The sequence below is a fragment of the Schistocerca serialis genome, chromosome 2 (genome assembly GCF_023864345.2).
Source record: "Schistocerca serialis cubense isolate TAMUIC-IGC-003099 chromosome 2, iqSchSeri2.2, whole genome shotgun sequence".
NCBI classification, from domain to species: Eukaryota; Metazoa; Arthropoda; class Insecta; order Orthoptera; family Acrididae; genus Schistocerca; species Schistocerca serialis.
Window position 1 is genome coordinate 900,849,388 of NC_064639.1, and position 27,304 is coordinate 900,876,691.

The following is a 27,304-nucleotide window of genomic DNA, read 5'->3' on the forward strand; positions in this document are numbered from 1 at the left end:
AACTATAGACCTATATCTCTGACGTCGATCTGTTGTAGAATTTTAGAACATGTTTTTTGCTCGAGTATCATGTCGTTTTTGGAAACCCACAATCTACTATGTAGGAATCAACATGGATTCCGGAAACAGCGATCGTGTGAGACCCAACTTGCTTTATTTGTTCATGAGACCCAGAAAATATTAGATATAGGCTCCCAGGTAGATGCTATTTTTCTTGACTTCCGGAAGGCGTTCGATACAGTTCCGCACTGTTGCCTGATAAACAAAGTAAGAGCCTACGGAATATCAGACCAGCTGTGTGGCTGGATTGAAGAGTTTTTAGCAAACAGAACACAGAATGTTGTTATCAATGGAGAGACGTCTACAGACGTTAAAGTAACCTCTGGCGTGCCACAGGGGAGTGTTATGGGACCATTGCTTTTCACAATATATATAAATGACCTAGTAGATAGCGTCGGAAGTTCCATGCGGCTTTTTGCGGATGATGCTGTAGTATACAGAGAAGTTGCAGCATTAGAAAATTGTAGCGAAATGCAGGAAGATCTGCAGCGGATAGGCACTTGGTGCAGGGAGTGGCAACTGACCCTTAACATAGACAAATGTAATGTATTGCGAATACATAGAAAGAAGGATGTATATTCTTTGCACTTTGCGATTATGTCTTCTCTTCTGCTGTACGAACCTTGCACCCAGCTGATTCCAGACGCCATATTTGTTTACAAATGTGGCAGTATACATGTGAAGTGTTATGACAGAAAAAGGAACCTGTGACCACTGGAGGTACTCTAGTTTACTTATTAAAGTTTACCATTAAATATCAGTTTAATTTTTTGTCAAAGTTATCCAAAACCATATTCTGAAATAGTGTCTTGTTTCTCCACTAGGCAGTGCCACAAGTTCCTCCAAATGTCGTAACACAACATACACACATATGTAACACTAACTAATGTAAATCCACCCGATGATGGAGGTTTAAACCTTCGAAACGCATCGTGGAAAAAATAAAACGGTGACGGGTAACAGTAAACTTGTTGTTTCATTTAATGTCAGTAACAGTCACGGTAAAGCCTAACCTAAAAATGTTCGCATTTAAAGGATCCTTTATTGTACGATTATATGACAGCGGAACAAACACTGGTAGCAGTTACTTCTGTAAAATATCTGGGAGTATGCGTGCGGAACAATTTGTAGTGGAATGATCATATGAAATTAATTGTTGGTAACGCGGGTACCAGGTTGAGATTCATTGGGAGAGTCCTTAGAAAATGTAGTCCATCAACAAAGGAGGTGGCTTACAAAACACTCGTTCGACCTATACTTGAGTATTGCTCATCAGTGTGGGATCCGTACCAGATCGGGTTGACAGAGGAGATACAGAAGATCCAAAGAAGAGCGGCGCGTTTCGTCACAGGGTTATTTGGTAACCGTGATAGCGTTACGGAGATGTTTAGCAAACTCAAGTGGCAGACTCTGCAAGAGAGGCGCTCTGCATCGCGGTGTAGCTTGCTTGCCAGGTTTCGAGAGGGTGCGTTTCTGGATGAGGTATCGAATATATTGCTTCCCCCTACTTATACCTCCCGAGGAGATCACGAATGTAAAATTAGAGAGATTAGAGCGCGCACGGAGGCTTTCAGACAGTTGTTCTTCCCGCGAACCATAAGCAACTGGAACAGGAAAGGGAGGTAATGACAGTGGCACGTAAAGTGCCCTCCGCCACACACCGTTGGGTGGCTTGCGGAGTATAAATGTTGCTGTAGAATGTAGATGTAGATGTAGATGTATAAGTCTGTTCAGAGGTGTTGGTCGATTGGTTGGTTGATTTGGGAGCAGGGGACCAACCAGCAAGATCATCGGTCCCATTGGATTAGGTAAGGATGGGGAAGGAAGTCAGCCATGCCCATTCAAAGGAACCATCCCAGCATTTGCCTGGAAATCATGGAAAACCTAAATCTGGATGGCCGGACATGGGTTTGAACCATTGTCCTCCTGAATGAGAGTCCCGTGTAGTAACCACTGCACCACCTCACTCAGTTTCAGAGGTGTGAGGAAGTCAAGAACACACAACTATGCCTAGTAAAGTGCTGCAGTGCTGAAACCATCCTTCAAGTTGAGCACAGATTTACTTGATTTAAATGAAATATAAAAATGCTTATATGTGGATGGCCTATAATGTACCAGGGATATAATGCACTAGGCAGCCACAATGCTTAACACCCAATTTAGTCACCCATCTGACGGTCAGTCATGAATGATCAGCCAAGCGAGATGTACATAGAATACGTTATGCTTTTCCTCATAACAAACACACTTTACTATAACTATAAAAATTGTTTTTCCATCATTTTATGTACTTTATGCACTGTGGATTATAAGTTCACTTAAGAAATGTTGGAGCTACGGAAAATATAGTAACTCATCTATAGGAGGAGGAATTCTGCCTTATGCAAGACACCTTTTCAGTTTCGTTTTACCTAGACATGTTTCAGCACTTTTTTGTGCTATCTACGGTGGATTGTTTGGTCCCATAGAAATTTACCATCTTCATTGAGTTGCTTTATTTTCTTACTTAAATGAAGCTATTGGTTGGTTATGGTGGTACCTAGTCTGCTACACAATCTACAACTTGTCATAGCTATGATGTCGTAATGTTTTCTCTTATGTTTTGGTGAGGTGAATACGCTGATTTCTGTCTCACCTCGCCATAACATACAAGGAAACACTACAACATCAAAGCCATGACAAGCTGTAGATTGTGTAGCAGACCAGCTACCAACATAAACACAGAATAGCTTCATGTAAGTAAGAAAATAGAACAACCCACTGAAGATAGCACAAAAAGTGCTGAAATATGTCCAGGTAAACGAAAGTGAAAATGTGTCTCGCAAAATGCAGAATTCCTTGTCCTATTTTCATAGCAAGCACAGACATATGAAGAACTGCAACACCACAAGATGATAACTCATCTATTTTTATGCAATCAATTTTGCATGAAAATCTCATCAGTAAAAATTTATGAATATTGGAGGAAACCCCATATCAAGCAACGGAGTACCAATGCCTTGTGTCATTGTCAGAGATGACGCATTTTGTGTATCTGAAATTTAATGCGTCCTTACTCTCTGGCAAGTACATGGAGAAGGGAGACTTTTTCATTGCCCAATGGATGTTTGAGAAGAAATTGCAACTGCCATAATAAATGTATGCTGTGTTTTACAAAATAATGTGCCCAAAGGAGATGGAAATTCCCCCAGGTCCTACAAGATGTTGAAAGTTATCATGAAATTTGTTTCAGGATGCAAAAAAGGTCTGGCTGCTTCAACAAGGGAATGGAGACTCCTCTCCATGAAATCACAGTGGCCCAGCGCACAGGTTACAATGCACATATATTTTTAGTTAGCTGCCACAGATGGCCTGCTTAGTGCTTTACAGCACTTATACTACAGACTCGGCCCCATTCAACTGTCTCTGCAGTGCCAAAATGTCTCCCCCACCTCCTGCTAATACGGTGCAAAAACTCTACATAAGCAGCCAACAATGAGAATGCAGCCAACAAAAGCTCTAAATCTTCAATGCCTTTCTTACACTGCTAACACCATCAGATAAGCATGTCTCCTTGATACAATGACACAATTCGTTGTAGAGTGAATGATGCAAGAACTCACTGGTTCCTAATGATTATTATCACCAGAATTTTAATTAAAGTCTCCTAAGATACTTATGGAATGCTGCTGGATGTACAAAGTCATCCAAAGTGTTTTAGGATTAATTCTGACTAACCTTGCTGTTTGAATATGGAAAAGAGAAGATTTTCCTTGGAATGTAATTTGAGAAGTGCAGTTAAAGTTGAATCACAATAAATTATTAGCCACAAACTGCAGTGGAATCGATAATTTCTCAGTTTTTGCTGAAGAAGATTGTGAGCTGAAAGTCATACATTGAATTCATGACTGAAGATGAATTCAGGAATGCATTGCATGTGTAGAACATATTTTCTTTAGTGTACAATGGGAAATCTCCATAAATCAAATAGGTTTATGAGGAAATCAAACATTGGAAAATCCAGGATAGACTATGACAATATTAAGAAAATGACAGATTGCTACTCACCGTGCAGCAGAGATGCTGAGTTGCAGATAGGCACAACAGAAGGATTGTCAAACGAGTGGTTTGACAGTCTTTCTGTTGCTTTCTGTTGTATCTATCTACAACTCAGCATCTACACTGTATGGTGAGTAGCAATATATCCTTTTCATAACATTGTCATATTCTAGCCTGGATTTTCCATTGTTTGTTGCAGTCGAAGTCATTTAGATGTTGTTCATGCAGCTGGAGGGAGGGGGGGGGGGGGGTGCACACAGAGCATTTGTAAAACACAGCTAAAGCTAAGACTTTAAGATTTTGAGAGTATTTTGTGATTCATCCATTTGTTCGAGGTATGTTTTCATCAACAAATATGGAGTTTTGAAATCAGGTCATTCCTTTTGAAACACTCTGTATTAGTGGAAAATCTACCATCAGAGGTACATACAGTAGCTTGTCATGAGTTTAAGAAATATTTTAAGACATGAATGAAAATTTTAAATCAGTACACAGTGAAATTTTGAACATGAATGAGAGAGTAGAATTAATTAAGTGTCTATAACAATCCATTACTAGTGGTTAAGAAGGCTGCAGGCACGATTCACCTTGTGTTGGATGCAAGCAAACAAAATAGGCACACAGAAATGGAATGTGATAGACCTGTTGGTATCGATGAATTATTGAAATGATTTGAACAGCAAGATAGTTTAGCTTGATGGAATTGATGGTTAGCTATTGGCACGTAAAATTAAATGAGGACTCTAAAACTATATACAGTGCTTTTATACAATGGAAAATGTTATCAGTTTAGGATATTACCTTTTTGATTGAATAGTTCTGTTTCAGAATTTATTAGAGCCCTTGATCAAGCTCTTGGGAAACAATTATTGTAAGAATTTTCAATTTATGTAGATGATATTTTATTGGTAACCAAGACATGGGAACTGTCTTTGATATCTCTTTTCTTCTTAGATTTCAAGAAATCCATGCTTAGTTTCCTTTCTTTAATCTCCTTTAGGAGGTCCAGTTATATCTTTTCTTCTTTCCATAAGCAATAGTCTTCATTGTGGAACCCTTCTTATTTCTGCTTAGTTTCAACTTGTTTTCACAGGATTGATGAGATTGATCTGCATGCATGAGACATGAGATGATGACAATACAACAAATATTCAAGTGTAGAGATGTTCCCAGGTATCAGAAATTTTTGGTGGCGATAGACATGCATGAAGCAACAGCTGCATTGAAGAAGGTGCACTACACTTGTTCAAACAGCAGATGCATGGGCACAATAAAACAAGATTGATTTCTTAAAGATAAGAGTGTGCCAAGGGCAAATCGAATTCATAACCAGGAAAATTGGATATTATTGATGTATGACAACATATTACAAGTATGTATGGATATGAATAGTAGCAAATTGGTGTAATGTAAGTACTGATATAAATTTTTCTATGAATATAGATTAATTAAGAACTCAAGATAATTTTATCTCACAAGTACTAATGAGTAATGTTGCCGAGTTAATTACATGCATAAAATCGTGAAAAATGAGGAAAATATTAAGAAATAAGGAACAAAGTCTGACTGAATGTAAGTGCATGAGTCGTGGTAGGTAATGCAAAAGTGGATATGAAGCTTTCAACATTAAGTAAACTGATAGGCCTGGGAATTATTGTATAAAATGTTATAAGTATGAGGATTTGCTAAATGGAAGTAATTAGAGTACAAAGAAATGTTAAGCTATAAGCTGAAGAGTAACACAGGTTGACATCTCAGTACAGTCAAATATTAAGTGAAGAAATCTCTTCAAACTGATGTAAGGAGAGAAGTAGAAAATAAGCTGGTAGAGGCTGTGTGACTGGTTTGTACTTAGCTTAGGAGAAGGTAGAAATGGGAGACGGATGGACAGATACATGAGAGACTGAAGTATGCTGTGGTTCAGGGAATGGTGGTAGTATATATTTGTAGAGAATTTAAATGGGGCATTTTCACATGAGGTTGTGCAGTATCTATCCACAGAAGGCAATGAGCAGTTCTTTTATTAAACAATTTACACAGTTACAGTGGCAAATGATCATGTCAAGGAAGAGGTTTCTTAACTAGCTCAGATAGAGTTTTTTCCTAATCACAATGTAAGGGGACCTTTAAAATCTCCATGCATATTAACATAAAGGTATTTGAAATTGTTATGTGTACTCGTAAGGAACGATGTACCATCAGCATATGACTACTCTAGAAAAGGCAGACATAATCAAAATTTGTATAGGGGAATTGAGAAGTAAATGAGTTAAATTTTAAATAAGTTAATGCAAACTGATCTCTTTATTGAGAAACAGACTAAGGAAACAAACAATACCCACCTACAGAAAAAAGTAATAAGTATTTTAAAAGAAATAAGGGTATATGCATTGTAAAAAAAGGTGTGACATGGTATAAAGTTTAAATATAACACGACACTTATAGTGAACAAAGCATGTTCTACAAATTTTGTTAAACATGAGCTGGAATAATAGTCACTAACGATATATATAAATGATGTACCTGTTGAGGAAATGAAAGTATTGATGCATATGAAAAGCAATTATGCACATCTTTAGCTCGATTGTGGGGTGTGTAATGCAACAGAATGTTTCATCAAATACCCTGGTCCACTATCACACCAGCTTAAGATGATTGTGATAGTAGATATTTGTTAAGTTGTGTATAAGAAAGGAGCAAATACTGTGCATCTCTGGCTGTGTCTGTACAGAGGGTGCATGCACAGTAAAAAGTGCAGCGGCAAGCACATATGTGATGCACTGTGTTCACTTGCTGTCCGAGGCCGTAAGTATGCATTGGCACTTGGTGTCATGGACAACTCAGAGTAAGAGGGCTGCCGAAATTGTCAGTGGGGACCCAAAACAAATTAATCTCTTTTATGTTATAAATAACTCTGATGTATGGCCTAAGAGTCAGATGTTACGTATAAGGATGTGTTAATGTTATCTTGAGTTACTTTCACTGGGATGTGTCATTATGTGACTCAAAAATTTTACATATAGAGAAAAGGAAATGAGAGTTTGGGGTTTATTTAGTAGCTCAAAGTAGTCATCATGCTCTAAAATTTCAGCATCAACCAGCAAGGATTGAAGCCCAGAAGAAAAGGAAGTTTGTACACAGCAATGCGATGGAGTAACTGGACCACCAGAACAATTTCTGAAGGTGACTGTTCATCAGCAAGATTTATAACAGGTAACTGACAGATCCGACATGGTGAAAATGTACCAAGTGCAGACAGCAGTTGAAGTGCACCACTGCAAACCTATCTTCTTTGTTCTGGGTTGGCAGGAGAGCCAACACCGGGTACTAGAGGAAGCCGAAAGGCACGCGTTTTAGCTCACGCAGGCTGGCGGGAGGTCTGGAACAGGACAAGGAATTTAGACTTCAGAAAAACGGACTTAGCATGTGGAATACTTAACTTTAATCCATTAATGATGAGCGTCACTCTTGACTGTACATGACTCAGTATCAATAGTAACTGGTAATGGCGCCTTGCTGGGTCGTAGCAAATGACGTAGCTAAAGGCTATGCCAACTATCGTCTCGGCAAATGAGAGCGTATTTTGTCAGTGAACCATCGCTAGCAAAGTCGGTTGTACAACTGGGGCGAGTGCTAGGAAGTCTCTCTAGACCTGCCGTGTGGCAGCGCTCCGTCTGCAATCGCTGATAGTGGCGACACGCGGGTCCGACGTATACTAACGGACCGCGGCCGATTTAAAGGCTACCACCTAGCAAGTGTGGTGTCTGGTGGTGACACCACATTCTTCACCATGCAAACTTTCACCACAGATGGCACACACCACAGCACATGGACTTGCAGCAGAAATGCATATGCCTATGCAGCATTTTTGCAACACCAACTGGATACACCACACATGTGCTGCCTGGGTCTTAAATACAAAAGCTCAGTGCATTTTTGTCTGTATTCACCTGAAGATGGCCATAAGTCTCTGTGCCAAAATATCATGGCAACAAGTTGCATACGTCCAGCAGTTCACTCAAAATTTTATGAAACAATCTGTACACCAGAAAGTTTTAAATTTCACAATAGATAAAATGTTTCTAGTGTCAAAATTGTGAGGGCACAAAGTAACAATACCTTGCACAGCCCAAAGAAGTGGATAATTTGGGCATGAGAAGAAACTTGAACTCCTTGCTGAAAACACGTGGCCTGCCTGATTTTCTCCAGTTGGCTATTCAATACAAGGTATCAAGTTATTACATTTTCTGTGACACCTCACAGAAACCCTATAGATGTTATTCTGTACAACAAGCATTTAACATTTACTTTATCAAAATACAATGAGTGGGAATAGAAGTAACCAAAGGGTTTTAAGTACTAAATGTATGTTTTTATTTAAGCAATGGTGGCTAAACATAAACCTTTGTACTCACTAGAAGGTAGAATAAGAAGAGAACTCTATATTCATGTTATTATAATAAAGGTTTGACAACAAAACTGGATTTTTTCCATACTTTTCTGAAACTTATGAAAGTCGCAGAGACAAATAAATTTTAGTTTATATGAGGCTTGTTCAAAAAATGCCTGAACTTTGTCCACAATTTTTTTCATTGCTTACCTTTCACTTATTTTATATGATCTCCTTCGAAATACTCTCCTCCACAACTAATACACCACTCCCAACACCATTTCCCCTTCCAGAAGCAATCTTGGTACACCTCTTGCTGGATCACGTGACGCGCCACCAACAAATTTTCTATTATCTTGTCTATTGTTATAAATCTCTGCCCTTTTAAAGGGGCTTTCAACTTTGGAAATAAAAAAAAGTTTGCAGAGCCAGATCTGGACAGTACAGAGGATGAGGCAGGACAGTGATTTTATCTTTCGTGCAATAGTCACGCACCAACAGGGATGAATGTGTGGGTGTGTTATCATGATGCAAGAGCCATGAACTGTCTCGCCACATTGCAAACCATTTCCTTCTCACATTCTCTGACAGGCATCGCAAGACATTCTGACAGTACCATCAATTATCAGTTTGTCTCTGTGGCACAAATTCATGATGAACTAATCCTTTAAAGTAAATTATCAGCATGCCTTTGAGATTTGACCTGACCTGACGAGCTTCTTTTAGTCATGGAGAAACTTTCCCGACTCATTGTGAAGACTGAACCTTGATTTTAACATCATATCCATAGACCCACGTCTCATCAACACTCTAATTCTTTTAAGGAACATCTTGTTCTCATTTGCGCAATCCAAAAGATCTTCACAGACTGCGAGGGGAAAATCTTTCCGGTCTTGACTCATGAGCCGTGGGACGAGATGCTGTATCAGGATTTCATGACATGATCCAACTGAAACGTTACATTCTTCTGAAATCTCTTGGACAGTCAGTCTTCTACTGGCACGCACAATTTTGTTGACATTCCTGACATGAGCATCGTCAGCAGATATTGAAGGGCATCCTGAACAAGGGTCATCTTTAACTTCCAACTGGCCACTTTTAAACCATGTGAACCACTTGCAACACTGAGTATGGCTTAAGCACTCATCACTGTAGCCTTTCTGCACCATTTGGTGTCTCTCTGTAGAGGTTTTCTTGAGTTTCATGCAAAATTTAATGCAGATGCGTTGCTCCTCTAGCTCTGCCATCTCAAAGTTTGAAACCTGTGTGACACAATGTTCTGCGCACTATAGCACTGATCAATAACTAACAGACAAACAACAATGAAACTTCTGGCAGTTCACTTTAAATAAAGGCATGTGAAAGGATGACAGCTACATTTTGCTCCAACTCACCACTGGTGAGAAATTAAGAATGTTCCGGCATTTTTGAACAGACCTCGTAAGAAACAGAGACAACTAATAGCATTAGTAGTACATATTACCCGTGCTAGTGATCTATCAACTTGGGCCAGCTGTCGAAGGCCTATCACAATAAGCATGCAATGGCCAGCACTTGGGAGGTAAAGAACACGCTCAGCCACAACAAAACCCACACGGAAGAATATATTTGAAGCTGGGAGGAATGGAATCACTAGCAGTCCCAGACTCAAGATCATGCACCTGTAAAAAACAATATTCAAGTAAATCAAAGAGTTAGGTAAAGTGCTGCTTTAATGGGGTATTAGTGCATGTTCAATAAATGGGCAACAATCCTCTTTGTCGGTTGTGTATATAGTAACTGCATTCTGTACCTACAGCCTGCACCAACATTCACTTACTATATTGTTTCATTTTATGTTTTTGTTGTTGATCATTTGTATTGTGAGCCAATGTGTGAGAGGTAAACATATTGTACTGAGTCAGCAGATAATGTAATAGTCTATGAAGATTTTCGTGGAGTACTGGGAGACTGCAAAGCATTTTGTCTAAAATGAGACCCATGGCGCAAATGTGAAGACCTAAAAATTATATAAAAACATGTCTGGAAGTAAATGTATATGATGAAGTTCTGAAATCATTTCTGCATGGACCATGGGCGTGACGTGTGTTTTCATTTTGAAGTAAATTGTGAGCATCCAGGAGAGAGAAAGAAAACAACATTTTCTGGGGCTTTCCTGTGGTGAATAAGATATGGGTTCCAATATCATTTTCCATTGTGTTGCTCCATATTTCTGATAAATGTAAAATAACAATAATATCATAATGTGAATCAGTGCTACGTAGGCAGAAGAGGAGCACTTTGACTGCTGATGCAGGAAGAATCTGTGTTAAAGTCTTCTATACACAATCAAACAAAAGTAGGTTAAGAGACATGGAATCTCTTGCTTTAGAAACATCTGGAATAGGTCGTTCATCAAGAAAACAAGGCAGACATGAAACTGGAAAACATATGGATATACTGGAAAACATATGTACCAGTATATGATATATAAGAGCTGGTGAAAAGGAGTCCGTCTGAACTCTTTTATTAGTGGAAGAACTGAGGGTAGTGTGTATGGTACAGAAAAAGAACATTTTACAGTCACGCTTATTAGCTATTCCATTTGTGCACTGCGTGCCTCTCTTGATACAAATTCTGCATAATATTTCCTTCCCTACAGTGTCATCTGTGTATTATATTTTACCTTCTCCATTGCTAAGTGCACCTCTTTCTTTCCTAAAAGAACAACATTTAAGCTATGTGGCCTAAAATCTAAATCCCTGTTAGAGATGTTATTTAATTGGATAGATAAAAAATCTACACACCCAGAAGCGGCAGCACCCACACATAAAATACTGTAGTGATTGGCAAGCTTTCGGAGCCAGTGGCTTCTTCTTCAGACAGAAGTGGTGAAGGGGAAGGAAGAAGGATGAAGGAAAAAGACTGGAGAGGTCTAGGAAAAGGGGTAGATTTTGGGAATGTCACCCAGGACCATGGGTCAGAAGACTTTAAGCTCTCAGGTTTCCAAATCTCATCTGATGCAGTCCCCAATAATCAGTCTTTCCTTCTCATCCTGTACGGTAAGTCTCCTCTGACCTGCAGTTCTGGGTTACTTTCCCAAAATATACCCCTTTTCCTAGACCTCTCCAGTCCTTTTCCTTCACCCATCTTCCTCCCCCTTCAACCCTTCTGCTGGATGAAGGAGCCACTGGCTCCAAAAGCTTGCCAATCACAACAGTCTTTTATGTGTGTGTTCTGCTACCACTTGGTGAGTAGATTCTTTATCTATCCAATTAAATAATTTTATCAACAATTGACTGTTAGAAATGTGATATAACAATGCAAGTAAATGAAAGGTCATTTGTTTTGTGTCTTGTAACATCTTCAAGGCTTATAGTACAAGTTTGTTTTAGGAATATAATAATGGTGTTGTATAATAATTCACATCTGTTGCTATAGTACAGTTTTTTTTGTTATTCTCATATTTTCAAGTAATAGACACCTTTTTGGAGCACAATTTTCATAATGTTAACCAAATGTTAATTTAACCTTATGAAAATTGTGCCCACAAATTGCTTCTTTCCCAAAAATTGAAGAATAACAAAAAACTGTAAGGTAGCAACATATCTGAATCATTACATAATGCAATTATTATATACATCATACACATATGTATCACAGGGCACTGAAGATGCTTCATAAACAGTTACAACTGAAAAGTGTATAGCATAAAACAAACCACATTTTATTAAGTTGCATAGATGGACAACATCTTCAAGAATATAGTTGCAACTAACGAACAACAGAAAATGTAAAACAAATGGCAAGTTATTAGCTTCTAATTACAGTAGGAACATTCTGGTACAATGAATGAGGGCATGGTAGAAAGCAATATTTCTGTATTTTTTATGTGAAAACTCTTAAAGCCTTTTAAATAAAACAAATGTTATTAACATTCTACATCTTTATTCTTCATGTCTACATATTTGCAGCCCTCTGCTGCTACAGAGCTCCCAACTGTAGCACCTAACATTGCTGTTGTATCGTAACTATGTAGGGGCATAAGAAACAGTGTGCTGCAATCTAGTTTCAAATCTGAAGAGTACATCCACACATGTAGCAACCTCTCCTTGAAGTCCAGAGTGAGATTTTAACTCTACAGCAGGGTGTGCACTGATATGAAACTTCCTAGCAGATTAAAAGTGTATGATGGACCATGACTCAAACTCAACACCTTTGCCTTTTGCAGGCAAGTGCTCTAGCACTTGTGCAAAGTGCAGCACACAGTTTTAATCTGCCAGGAAGTTTCTCTCCTTGAAGTGTTTCTATAGAGTACCTAGTTATGGGCTGTATCTAAGTTCTCAATTGATCTGTCACTTCGATGTTGTTCAAGAGTACTTTCACCTTACTAAAGATTTTAGGTTGCTTTCTTATTCTTTCTTGAAGCAGTGGACCTACTATTCAGTGCCACTAATTGTGCCATGGGACTTTGTTTCCAGCTGCAAAAGGTCAAGGGCTATAAGAGAGACCACAACTACACCAACTCATTATGAAATGGCGTAACTGTCTTTTAGAGAATTCCCCTGTACTTAGTTGTTCTTGTATTCAATAATTATGAGTGGTAACAAATCTGTCATTACTCAGAAGAATGTATCTGAAGTGTATCTCTGAACAGTACATAAGAGAGTGACATTTTTCCACAGCTTCTATCAGATGTTTTTGGGTGTTCATATTGTCAGCAGAAGTGTTTCCTCTGTGCTTTCCAAAACACTGCCAAGCCATGACACCAAAGCATAAACATCACATCCAGAGCAAGCAGAGACTCTTAACAGCATCACACCTCACTGATATCCCGTGCTCATGCTTCTCGAATCTTCTCTGCACAAACCAAAACCGAAGCATGCACAGTGGATTTTTCTTACATGCTAACCACCTAAACAATGTTTTTAAACCAGCAACTTTCATAAGATTGAGTTGAAGAGGCAGAAGAACGTGATATACCACATCCTTCAGCTTGACAATGCCAGATCATACATGAGTGCTACGGCACCTGCAACAATCCAACACCTTGAGTTCACTGTCAATGAACATCCTCCATACAGTCCCGACTTGGTTCTGTCAGATTTTTAGATTTTCATCTGTTTCAAATACTTAAAACAATGAAACAGTGCAAGCAAATGTGATGTTGTGGCTCCATCAACTAAGTCAAACATTCTACAGTGACGTACAACAAACTGGTCTCTCATTGGGAGAAACATGTTTGTTGGCAGGGTGACTAAGTTGAGATAAATCTGTAGATGTAAAGATTTAAGATGTACAATGTTAATAACATTTGTTTTATTTAAAAAGATTTAAGAGTTAACACACAAAATATTCGGAGTTACTAGTTTTTAGCCCGCCTTGTTACCTACTTTGGAGACCACTCACCAAATATCAAAAGCATTGATTATTGAGTCGTCAACGGGCACAAACACAAAATAATGAAAACTTGGTAGCTTTTGGAGTAAGAGATACAAACACAACACAAACCCACCCACCCACCCACAAACACACAAACAAACACACACACACACACACACACACACACACACACACACACACACACACACACACACACACACACACACACACACACACAGGTTAGATAACCGGGGAGGGGGGGGGGAGGGGGGAGGGGGGGCAGGGAGGGTTTGGGTGGGTGGCTAGCAGCTCGAAGGGAGGCAGCTGCTCTGCTGGCTACAAACATGGAAGGAGGTGTGGCAGTTGCACGGGTTAGGTATGTAATGCACAGGTGTCAGAGCCAGCGGAGAATGGCACATGCTGAAGGTGACTTTAGGATGTGAATTGAGAGAGGGCAATAGGACCGACGAAGGGGAAACTGTTGTGTGGCAGATGTGGGACTTGCAGGTATCTGGAGCTGAGGCCACAGTGATTACGGGAGCAAAGGGTGTGCTGCAAGTTCAGAGAAGTTGGGGTGGAGGAAAGAATCCAGATGGCCCAGGTTGTGAAACAGCTACTGAAATTGAGCATGTAGGCTCAGCTGCATGTTGAACTGCTGGGTAGTCAACTTTCTTCTTGGCCACAGTTCGTTGCTGGTCATTCATCCAGCTGGACAGTTGGCTGTTAGTCATGCTGACATAAAAAGCTGTGCAGTATTTGCAGCAGAGTTGGCATATAACATGACTGCTTTCACAGGTGGTCCAGCATCTGATGGGGTAGGATAAACCTGTGACAGTACTGTAGTTGGAAGTGCTGCATGGGTGGATTTGCCATGTCTTGCATCTGGGTCTCCCTTGAGGATATGATCCCTGTGGCAGAGGTTGAGAGTGGGAATGGCACAGGGATGGACTAGGATGTTGTGTAGGATGCATGGGGGAGTCAATACCACTTTAGGATGACTGGTAAGGATCTTGGGTAGGATGTCTCTCATTGCAGTGCATGATGATAGATAATCAAACTCCTGGTGAAGGATGTGGTTCAGTAGTTCTAGTCCAGTGTGATACTGGATGACGAGGGGGTGCTACTTTGTAGCTGATTTGTGGGGCTGGGCGGAGGACTGGGGATGTGTGAACATGTTGTTGTTGTTGTGGTCTTCAATCCAGAGACTGGTTTGATGCAGCTCTCCATGCTACTCTATCCTGTGCAAGCTTCTTCATCTCCCAGTACCTACCTCAACCTACATCCTTCTGAATCTGTTTAGTGTATTCATCTCTTGGTCTCCCTCTATGATTTTTACCCTCCACATTGCCCTCCGATACTAAATTGGTGATCCCTTGATGCCTCAGAATATACCCTACCAACCGATCCCTTCTTCTAGTCAAGTTGTGCCACAAATTTCTCTTCTATCCAATTCTATTCAATACCTCATTAGTTATGTGATCTACCCATCTAATCTTCAGCATTCTTCTGTAGCACCACATTTCGAAAGCTTCTATTCTATTCTTGTCTAAACTATTTATCATCCACATTTCACTTCCGTACAAAGCTACGCCCCATACAAATACTTTCAGAAACGAATTCCTGACACTTAAATCTATACTCGATGTTAACAAATTTCTCTTCTTCAGAAACGCTTTGCTTGCCATTGCCAGTCTACATTTTATATCCTTTCTACTTTGACTGTCATCAGTTATTTTGCTCCCCAAATAGCAAAACTCCTTTACTACTTTAAGCATCTCATTTCCTAATGTAATTCCCCCAGCATCACCCGATTTAATTCGACTACATTCCATTATCCTCGTTTTGCTTTGGTCGATGTTCATCTTATACCCTCCTCTCAAGACACTGTCCATTCCATTCAGCTGCTCTTCCAGGTCCTTCGCTGTCTCTGACAGAATTACAATGTCATCAGTGAACCTCGAAGTTTTTATTTCTTCTCCATGGATTTTAATACCTACTCCGAGTTTTTCTTTTGCTTCCTTTACTGCTTGCTCAATATACAGATTGAATAACATTGGGGATAGGCTACAACCCTGTCTCACTCCCTTCCCAACCACTGCTTCCCTTTCATGTCCCTCAACTCTTATAACTGCCATCTAGTTTCTGTACAAATTTTAAATAGCCTTTCGCTCCCTGTATTTTACCCCTGCCACCTTCAGAATTTGAAAGAGAGTATTCCAGTCAGCATTGTCAAAAGCTTTCTCTAAGTCTACAAATGCTAGAAATGTAGGTTTGCCTTTTCTTAATCTATTTTCTAAGATAAGTCGTAGGTCAGTATTGCCTCACGTGTTCCAACATTTCTACGGAATCCAAACTGATCTTCCCCAAGGTTGGCTTCTACCAGTTTTTCCATTCATCTGTAAAGAATTTATGTTAGTATTTTGCACCCATGGCTTATTAAACTGATAGTTCGGTAATTTTCACATCTTTTAATACCTGCTTTCTTTGTGATTGGAATTATTATATTCTTCTTGAAGTCTGAGGGTATTTCGCCTGGTTCATACATCTTGCTCACTAGATGGTTGAGTTTTGTTAGGCCTGGCTCTCCCAAGGCTGTCAGTAGTTCTAATGGAATGTTGTCTACTCCCGGGGCCTTGTTTCGACTTAGGTCTTTCTGTGCTCTGTCAAACTCTTCACGCACTATCATATCTCCTATTTAATCTTCATCTACATTCTCTTCCATTTCTATAATATTGTCCTCAAGAACATCTCCCTTGTATAGACCTCTCTACTCATTCCAACTTTCTGCTCTCCCGTCTTTGCTTAGAACTGGGTTTCCATCTGAGCTCTTGATATTCATGCAAGTGGTTCTCTTTTCTCCAAATGTCTCTTTAATTTTGCTGTAGGCAGTATCTATCTTACCCCCTAGTGATACGTGTCTCTACATCCTCACATTTGTCCTCTAGCCATCCCTGCTTAGCCATTTTGCACTTCCTGTTGATCTCATTTTTGAGATGTTTGTATTCCTTTCTGCCTGCTTCATTTACTGCATTGTTATATTTTCTCCTTTCATCAATTAAATTCAATATCTCTTCTGTTACCCAAGGATTTCTATTAGCCCTTGTCTTTTTACCTACTTGATCCTCTGCTACCTTCACTATTTCATCTCTCAAAGCTACCCATTCTTCTTCTACTGTATTTCTTTCCCCCATTCTTCTCTATCGTTCCCTAATGCTCTCCCTGAAGCTCTCTACAACCTCTGGTTCTTTCAGTTTATCCAGGTCCCATCTCCTCAAATTCCCACCTTTTTGCAGTTTCTTCAGTTTTAATCTACAGTTCATAACCAATAGATTGTGGTCAGAGTCCACATCTGCCCCTGGAAATGTCTTACAATTTAAAACCTGGTTCTTGAATCTGTGTCTTACCATTATATAATCTATCTGTGACGCTCCAGTATCTCCAGGCTTCTTTTATGTATACAACCTTCTTTTATGATTCTTGAACCAAGTGTTAGCTATGATTAAGTTATGCTCCGTGCAAAATTCTACCAGGCGGTTTCCTCTTTCATTCCTTACTCCCATTCCATATTCACCTACCACATTTCCTTCTCTTCCTTTTCCTCCAGTCACCCATGACTATTAAATTTTCATTTCCCTTCACTATCTGAATAATTTCTTTTATCTCATCATACATTTCATCAATCTCTTCATCATCTGCGGAGCTAGTTGGCATATAAACATGTACTACTGTGGTAGGTGTGGGCTTCGTGTCTATCTTGGCCACAATAATGCATTCACTATGCTGTTTGTAGTAGCTCACCTGCATTCCTATTTTCCTATTCATTATTAAACCTACTCCTGCATTACCCCTATTTGATTTTGTATTTATAACCCTGTATTCACCTGACCAGACATCTTGTTCCTCCTGCCACCAAACTTCACTAATTCCCACTATATCTAACTTGAACCTATCGATTTCCCTTTTTAAATTTTCTAACCTACAGATGGCCGTACCGTAGATGCAACCACAATGGAGGGGTATCTGTTGAGAGGCCAGACAAACATGTGGTTCCTGAAGAGGGGCAGCAGCCTTTTCGGTAGTTGCAGGGGCAACAGTCTGGATGATTGACTGATCTGGCCTTGTAACATTAACCAAAACGGCCTTGCTGTGCTGGTACTGTGAATGGCTGAAAGCAAGGGGAAACTGCAGCCGTAATTTTTCCTGAGGACATGCAGCTTTACTGTATGATTAAATGATGATGGCGTCCTCTTGGGTAAAATATTCCGGAGGTAAAATAGTCCCCCATTCGGATCTCCAGGCGGGGACTACTCAAGAGGACGTCGTTATCAGGAGAAAGAAAACTGGCATTCTACGGATCGGAGCGTGGAATGTCAGATCCCTTAATCGGGCAGGTAGGTTAGAAAATTTAAAAAGGGAAATGGATAGGTTAAAGTTAGATATAGTGGGAATTAGTGAAGTTCGGTGGCAGGAGGGGCAAGACTTTTGGTCAGGTGATTACAGGGCTATAAATACAAAATCAAATAGGGGTAATGCAGGAGTAGGTTTAATAATGAATAAAAAAATAGGAGTGCGGGTTAGCTACTACAAACAGCATAGTGAACGCATTATTGTGGCCAAAATAGACACAAAGCAGATGCCTACTACAGTAGTACAAGATTATATGCCAACTAGCTCTGCAGATGATGAAGAAATTGATGAAATGTATGACGAGATAAAAGAAATTATTCAGGTAGTGAAGGGAGACGAAAATTTAATAGTCATGGGTGACTGGAATTCGTCAGTAGGAAAAGGGAGAGAAGGAAACATAGTGGGTGAAAATGGATTGGGAGGAAGAAATGAAAGAGGAAGCCGCCTTGTAGAATTTTGCACAGAGCATAACTTAATCATAGCTAACACTTGGTTCAAGAATCATGAAAGAAGGTTGTATACCTGGAAGAATCCTGGAGATACTAAAAGGTATCAGATAGATTACATAATGGTAAGACAGAGATTTAGGAACCAGGTTTTAAATTGTAAGACATTTCCAGGGGCAGATGAGGATTCTGACCACAATCTATTGGTTATGAACTGCAGATTGAAACTGAAGAAACTGCAAAAAGGTGGGAATTTAAGGAGATGGGACCTGGATAAACTGAAAGAACCAGAGGTGGTACAGAGTTTCAGGGAGAGCATAAGGGAACAATTGACAGGAATGGGGGAAAGAAATACACTAGAAGAAGAATGGGTAGCTCTGAGGGATGAAGTAGTGAAGGCAGCAGAGGATCAAGTACGTAAAAAGACGAGGGCTAGTAGAAATCCTTGGGTAACAGAAGAAATATTGAATTTAATTGATGAAAGGAGAAAATATTAAAATGCAGTAAATGAAGCAGGCAAAAAGGAATGCAAACGTCTCAAAAATGAGATCGACAAGAAGTGCAAAATGGCTAAGCAGGGATGGCTAGAGGACAAATGTAAGGATGTAGAGGCTTGTCTCACTAGGGGTAAGATAGATACTGCCTACAGGAAAATTAAAGAGACCTTTGGAGAGAAGAGAACCACTTGTATGAATATCAAGAGCTCAGTTGGAAACCCAGTTCTAAGCAAAGAAGGGAAGGCAGAAAGGTGGAAGGAGTATATAGAGGGTTTATACAAGGGCGATGTACTTGAGGACAATATTATGGAAATGGAAGAGGATGTAGATGAAGATGAAATGGGAGATAAGATACTGCGTGAAGAGTTTGACAGAGCACTGAAAGACCTGAGTCGAAACAAGGCCCCGGGAGTAGACAACATTCCATTAGAACTACTGATGGCCTTGGGAGAGCCAGTCATGACAAAACTCTACCATCTGGTGAGCAAGATGTATGAGACAGGCGAAATACCCACAGACTTCAAGAAGAATATAATAATTCCAATCCCAAAGAAAGCAGGTGTTGACAGATGTGAAAATTACCGAACTATCAGTTTAATAAGTCACAGCTGCAAAATACTAACGCGAATTCTTTACAGACAAATGGAAAAACTGGTAGAAGCGGACCTCGGGGAAGATCAGTTTGGATTCCGTAGAAATGTTGGAACACGTGAGGCAATACTAACGTTACGACTTATCTTAGAAGAAAGATTAAGAAAAGGCAAACCTACGTTTCTAGCATTTGTAGACTTAGAGAAAGCTTTTGACAACGTTAACTGGAATACTCTCTTTCAAATTCTGAAGGTGGCAGGGGTAAAATACAGGGAGCGAAAGGCTATTTACAATTTGTACAGAAACCAGATGGCAGTTATAAGAGTCGAGGGGCATGAAAGGGAAGCAGTGGTTGGGAAAGGAGTGAGACAGGGTTGTAGCCTCTCCCCGATGTTATTCAATCTGTATATTGAGCAAGCAGTAAAGGAAACAAAAGAAAAATTCGGAGTAGGTATTAAAATCCATGGAGAAGAAATAAAAACTTTGGGGTTCGCCGATGACATTGTAATTCTGTCAGAGACAGCAAAGGACTTGGAAGAGCAGTTGAACGGAATGGACAGTGTCTTGAAAGGAGGATATAAGATGAACATCAACAAAAGCAAAACGAGGATAATGGAATGTAGTCAAATTAAATCGGGTGATGCTGAGGGGATTAGATTAGGAAATGAGACACTTAAAGTAGTAAAGGAGTTTTGCTATTTGGGGAGTAAAATAACTGATGATGGTCAAAGTAGAGAGGATATAAAATGTAGACTGGCAATGGCAAGGAAATCGTTTCTGAAGAAGAGAAATTTGTTAACATCGAGTATAGATTTAAGTGTCAGGAATTCGTTTCTGAAAGTATTTGTATGTATTGTAGCCATGTATGGAAGTGAAACATGGATGATAACCAGTTTGGACAAGAAGAGAATAGAAGCTTTCGAAATGTGGTGCTACAGAAGAATGCTGAAGATAAGGAGGGTAGATCATGTAACTAATGAGGAGGTATTGAATAGGATTGGGGAGAAGAGAAGTTTGTGGCACAACTTGACTAGAAGAAGGGATCGGTTGGTAGGACATGTTTTGAGGCATCAAGGGATCACAAATTTAGCATTGGAGGGCAGCGTGGAGGGTAAAAATCGTAGAGGGAGAACAAGAGATCAATACACTAAGCAGATTCGGAAGGATGTAGGTTGCAGTAGGTACTGGGAGATGAAGAAGCTTGCACAGGATAGAGTAGCATGGAGAGCTGCATCAAACCAGTCTCAGGACTGAAGACCACAACAACGACAACAACAACCTACCTGCCCGATTAAGGGATGTGACATTCCACACTCCGATCTGTAAAATGCCACTTTTCTTTCTCCTGATAACAATGTCCTCCTGAGTAGTCCCTGCCCACAGATCCGAATGGGGGACTATTTTACCTCCGGAATATTTTACCAAGAGGACGCCATCATCATTTAACCATACAGTAAAGCTGCATGCCCTTGGGAAAAATTACAGCTGTAGTTTCCCCTTGCTTTCAGCCGTTCACAGTACCAGCACAGCAAGGCAGTTAATCATCCAGACTGTTGCCCCTGCAACTAGTAAAAAGGCTGCTGCCGCTCTTCAGGAACCACGTTTGTCTGGTCTCTCAACAGATACCCCTCCATTGTGGTTTCACCTACAGTAAGGCTATCTGTATCAATGAGGCATGCAAGCCTCCTCACCAACGGCAAGGTCCATGGTTTCTGGGGGTGGGGGTTGGGGGGGGGGGGCGGTGAACATATTGGATCTGTTTGTGGACTAGTGTGGGGAGGGGGATAGTTCCTGTCTTAGGTCTTTGTGAGATCTTCAGCATACTTGGCATGAAAGTTCTCATTACAGCAGATATGTTGTACATGGGAGGCTAGTCCGTATATGAGGATTTTTTTTTTTGTATGTGGAAAGTATGCTGCCAGATGTTGAAATGCTGGAACTGTTTGTAGTTAGTGCGTTTGATGTGGACAGAGTTGTGGACCAGAGCCATCAGAGAGGTGAAGGTCAACATCCAGGAATGTGGCACATTGAGTTGAGGAGGATCAGGTGAAGAAGATGGAACAGAAGAGAAGGTGTTGAGGTTGTGAAGGAATGAGAATAATGTGTCCTGGCCCTGAGTCTAGATCATGAACATATCATCAGTCAACCCAAACCAGTCTAGGTTTATTTTCCAGAAAGCTAGGAAGGTTTCCTTTAGATGGGCCATAAACAGGTTGGCATGGAAGGATGCCTGCTGGGTGCCCATGGCTGGGCCATGGATTTGTTTGTATACCTTCCCCTCATAGGAAATGTTGCTGTGTGTCAGGATATAGTTGGCAAGGTGTGTAAGGAATCATGTAGTGGGTTTGGAGTCTGAAGGACACAGGGAGAGATAGTGTTCAATAGCAGCAATGTCATGGGCAAGAGGGATGCTGGGGTGCATAGAGGTGGCTTCAACAGTGACAAGCAGGGATCGAAGAGTTAAATGGAGTGGAGTTAGTGGAGATTCGGTGAAGGAATTGGTTAGTGTATTTGATGAGGCAGGCTAGCCTGCAATGACTCTCCACCATCACCATTGCTTTACCTTCTGGGTCCCTACTCATCACTGTTGATGCCACTTCCACATACACTGACATCCCTCACGTCCACGGCCTTGCCGTTATTGACCACTACTTCTCTCAATGTCCTTTAGACTCCAAACCCCACTACCTTATTTCCCACACATATTACTTGCCTTATCCTAACACACAACTATTTCTCCTTTGAAAGGAAGCTATATACACAAATCTGTGGCACAGCAACTTGAATCCATAAGGCACCCTCCAATGACAACCTGCTTACGGACCTTCTAGAGGAAACCTTCCTAGCCTCCCACAACTTCCAACCCCTAGTCTTGTTCAGGTTCACTGATGACATCTTCATCTATCTGGACTGATACTAATTAATACTTTTGTTGAGTAACATTATCAAATGTGGAAGTTTTGCTGAATAATTTATTTTTTACTGAAAAAATTAATAGTGAATAATAGTTTTGTGGAGGAAAATTACTACGAGATATACTGTGTAATTCAAGAAATTCCACCTGATTGTATTTGTGAATAAGTACCAATTATGATGAAAAGAAAAAAAGGTATAGATAACTAGAAGGAACATGTGTAACCTTTCTTCCTTATTGAGTGTAAAATTGTGATTGTTTGGCTTAGACGTTCCATATTTTGCAGGTATGGACTATTTATGTAAACCTGATACAAGGCTCACCAATATCTGATCAAGGAAAGAGGATCAGATTCTGTGACGAATAAAATGCCCTTGGCACAAACATTGTGTAAGTGAGAGAAAGAAAGGAACTCCCCCCGCCCCAGTTCCACTTCATAATAAAGTAGGTATTGTAATGTTATAAAATTTCTCATAAACTTTCTCCATAGCAAATTTTATGAACTATCCAGTTTATGGAGAGTGCATTTAGTATAGATGCGAGAAACAGAAACAGCTCCTACATTATCTCTTTGTAACATAGGCTTCGTGAGAATTATTTTTAATACATGCTCCTCATAATAATTTTAGCAATGTACACACACACACACACACACACACACACACACATACACACACACACACACACACATATATATATATATATTCACACAAGCACAATTCAAGTGACCACTGTCTCTGGCCACTGACTGAAGGCCACACTCAGAGACAAGAGGTCATGTGCGTCAGTTGTACCTGTGTGAATATGTGTGTGTGCGTGCGTGTGTGTGTGTGTGTGTGTGTGTGTGTGTGTGTGTGTGTGTGTGTGTGTGTGTGTAGTAACACTGTTCATGTTTACGTATCACTTCACTTAGCATAGACCGGGACTGTGTCCTAGGCAGGCCCGATGTTAACTGACTGGGCACGGCCCGTGCTGCCTGAGTTGTTGTTGTTGTTGTTGTTAGGCCAGCAGAGGTCGTGTCCGAATTCTCGCGTGCCCTCTGGTGGACGGGACTCCACTAGCGACAACTACCGTCCGTGACACGCCATGCCGATGTGCGCCTCCCGCGATCTTTCTGGTGGCTACTGCACTCCTCCTCCTTCGGGGGGTGAAGCCACTGTGATCCACTGCGTTGGAAGGTGGAGCGTCGGGCAGGAGCGATGACCTCCACATCCATTGGAAGACCAGAGTCGAGGGGATCTGCCAACCCTCGAGCCGGAACCTTCGAATACGGCTGGAAGTGACCCACATGAAGAGGCCCCTGTCATCCCACCACCGGAGCCCGGGACAGAACGGGTGACAAACTGTCGAACTCCGGATCCTGTTCCACCTCAGGAGGGGCAAGACCCAGCGGTGGGGACGATGGAGAAGGGACGACCACAGGTGAATCAGCCTCCTGAGAAACTGGGCCTGCGAGGTGGGCCGGCTCTCACTGGGGCATCTCGAACGATGGCGATGCCGGTGCTGGAGCTACTGGAGGCTGCCAAGGCTGAGAACCATCACAGTGCGGCAGAGTCACAGCGGGGAGAGGCGGTAACGTCCCCTGAGAAACCAACACGGGTGCCGGCAATGGGGAAGCCGGTGTCCGAGAGGTCGGAGGGTGGGTGCCCAAATGTGGACGTAGCTGATTTTGGTGACGACGTACCACCCGGTCCCCCGCCTGCAAGGTATAGAGCCAGCGGCCATTTCGGCGCAGGACCACCGCCGGTATCCAATGTGGATTGCGACCAAACCCACGGGCCCACACCGACATACCCAGTGGAAAGCCAGGTACTCCGTTTTGCGAAGACTGGCAAGGACCAGGCCGGAGGAGGTGCAGCAGAGTCCTAGGTTGGCGCCCATGGAGGAGCTCTGCGGGGCTACGTTCTCCCATTGGTGTGGTCCGATATGCCGTCAGGAAGAACGTCAATGCTTGCTCCGCAGGAAATTCGTGCACATACTTTTTCATCTGCGTCTTAAATGTGCGCACCATGCGCTCGGCTTCCCCATTTGATTGTGGATGGAAGGGGTGAGAGCAAACGTGCCGAATACCGAAGCGCCTACAAAAATCCTGGAAGGTCTGCGAAATAAACTGCGGTCCATTGTCCGAGACCAGGGTGATTGGCAGACCTACCACAGAAAAGATTTTTGCTAGTGCCTGGATTGCAACTTCTGAAGTGGTTGAGGAGCAGCGAACCACATATGGGAATCGGGAATAAGCATCAATGACAATGAGCCAAAAGCCACTGAGAAACGGGCCCGCAAAATCGATGTGAACACATTCCCATGCTTGGGTTGCCAGCGGCCATGAAGAGAATGCTGCCCTGGGAGATGCCTGTTGGCTCGCGCACTGGGAACAGGCAGCCACCAAGTGCTCAATTTCTCTGTCAATACCGGGCCAGTACACATGTCTGCGAGCCAAGGTTTTAGTACGGGAAACACCCCAGTGCCCCGCATGTAATAACGTGAGGACCTCCCTTCGTAAACTTGCAGGAACAACCCCCCCCGCGAGGAGCTGTATCATCGGTAGGCAGAAGGAGAACTCCTTCCAAGACCGAGAGGCAGTCTCGTAGAATAAAATAATTACGAAGAGGGTCTGAGGCCCGGCCTGGAGGGTGGGATGACCACCCCTGCTGAATGAGGCGAACTACTTGCCGGAGAACCGGGTCAGCTGCCGTTTCCCTGGCAACTTGAGAACTAGTGATCAGGAAGCCATCAACCGCTTGGCAGGACACCACATCCAAATGAAAACACATAATCTCCTCTCGATTGAACGTAGGATCCGGGTCCACCGGAAGACGGGAAAGAGCGGCGGCGTTGGCATGCTGTCCGGTAGGGCAAAAATGAATTTCATAATGGTACTTAGAGAGGAACAAGGCCCAGCGCTGCAGTCTGTGGGCCGCCCTATCCAGAATCTGAGAGGCGGGGCCAAATAACGATATTAACGGCTTATGGTCAGTGATTAACTGAAACTTCGTGCCATAAAAGAAAGGGTGAAACTTGGTAACAGCGTAGACAATGGCCAAAGCCTCTTTTTCCACCTGGGAGTAATGGGCCTGCACAGGACTAAGAGTTTTACACGCAAACACCAGTGGTTGCTCGGAACCATCTGCGTTGCGATGGGCCAGGACCGCCTCCACCCCATACTGCGAAGCATCTGTAGCCAGGACCAACGGCTTATGGGGGTCAAAAGTAGCCAAACAAGGCGCTGACGTGAGGAGGCCCTTCAACGAGGTGAACGCTTGCTCGCATGCAGGCAACCAATCAAAAGGAACACCCTTGCACAGAAGGCAGTACAGGGGCGGGCTATGGTGGAAGCCCTGGGAATGAACCGGTGGTAATAGGCTATCTTGCCTAAAAAAGCTTGTAACTCTTTCAGCGAAGCGGACCGAGGAAGGTCGACGATACCTTGGACCAAACTTCCTAGTGGCTGGATGCCGTGCCGAGAGATGGTGTAGCCCACATACTCAATGGACGGCTGGAAGAAGTTTGACTTATGCAGGTTGCAATGCAAGCCCACAGACCTGAATTTGAGAAAGAGGGTGCGAAGGTTGTGCAAGTGTTCCTTCATGCTGCGGCCCGTGACAATTATGTCATCCAGGTAATTAATACAATCAGGGATTGTCGACGTGACGTGCTCAAGATAACGCTGGAATATCGCCGGGGCACTGGATATTCCAAAGGCCAACCGCTGGTATTGGTAAAGGCCAAACAGGGTGTTGACGACCGCCAGCTGTTTGGAGCCCTCATCAAGTGGTATCTGATGATAAGCCTCCGAAAGATCGATTTTCAAAAAATATTGGCCTCCCGCCACGGCAGAGAACAACTCATCAGCACGAGGCAAAGGATAGGTGTCCACCACCAATTGGGAATTAATGGTGGCCTTGAAATCGCCACAAAGACGTAATTTTCCCGAGGGCTTCCTTACAATAATGAGGGGCGAAGCCCACTCACTAGAAGAAATGGGAAGAACGGCCCCTAGGGCTGTCAGCCAGTCTAGCTCTTCCTTTACCTTAGCGTGGAGAGCCAAGGGGATCTGCCTCGCGCGTAGAAAACGCGGGCGAGCCGACGTTAAGTGAGCTTCAAAATCTGAAACACGCCCCAGGCCCTCCTCAAAGATATCTGGAAAGTCTGAGATCAAAGATTCCAATGATTGATAGGGAATGTCTTCGGAGACCAACTGTATGGTGTCAGCGATAGAAAAACCGAAAGCTTGAAAGGCATCCAGGCCAAAAAGGTTAGCAGAGCTCGCATCACTGACAACAATAAAAGTAATAGGCCGAGTGACTGATTTGTAAGTCACGTCGGTAGTGAACTGACCCAGTAGGGGAATGAACTGTTTACCATAACTGCGTAGATGCCGGTAAACTGTCGCCAACGGGGGCGATCCAAGGTCGGAATAAGTTTGTGCATTCAACAACGAAACTGCCGCGCCCATATCTACTTGCAGTTGTAACCGGCGCGACCGAACCGACACCTTGATAAAGAGTTTGCGTGCCGATGCATTGGGAGCCTGGCCCGATGAAACTTCCTGAATGTCAACATCCAGGTCCTCTGTACCTGTTTCCTTCGATTATTTTGA

At 42.0% G+C, this 27,304-nt stretch overlaps 1 protein-coding gene across 1 annotated transcript in view; it reads right to left on the minus strand.

Moving 5' to 3' along the window:
• LOC126458244 (protein O-mannosyl-transferase TMTC4-like) overlaps nucleotides 1-27,304 on the minus strand; it is a 148,038-nt gene that overhangs the window by 66,739 nt on the left and 53,995 nt on the right. Inside the window, exon 7 of the mRNA XM_050095143.1 lies at nucleotides 9,972-10,149. Coding sequence (XP_049951100.1) covers nucleotides 9,972-10,149 — 178 coding nt within the window. The remainder of the gene's footprint in view (nucleotides 1-9,971; nucleotides 10,150-27,304) is intronic.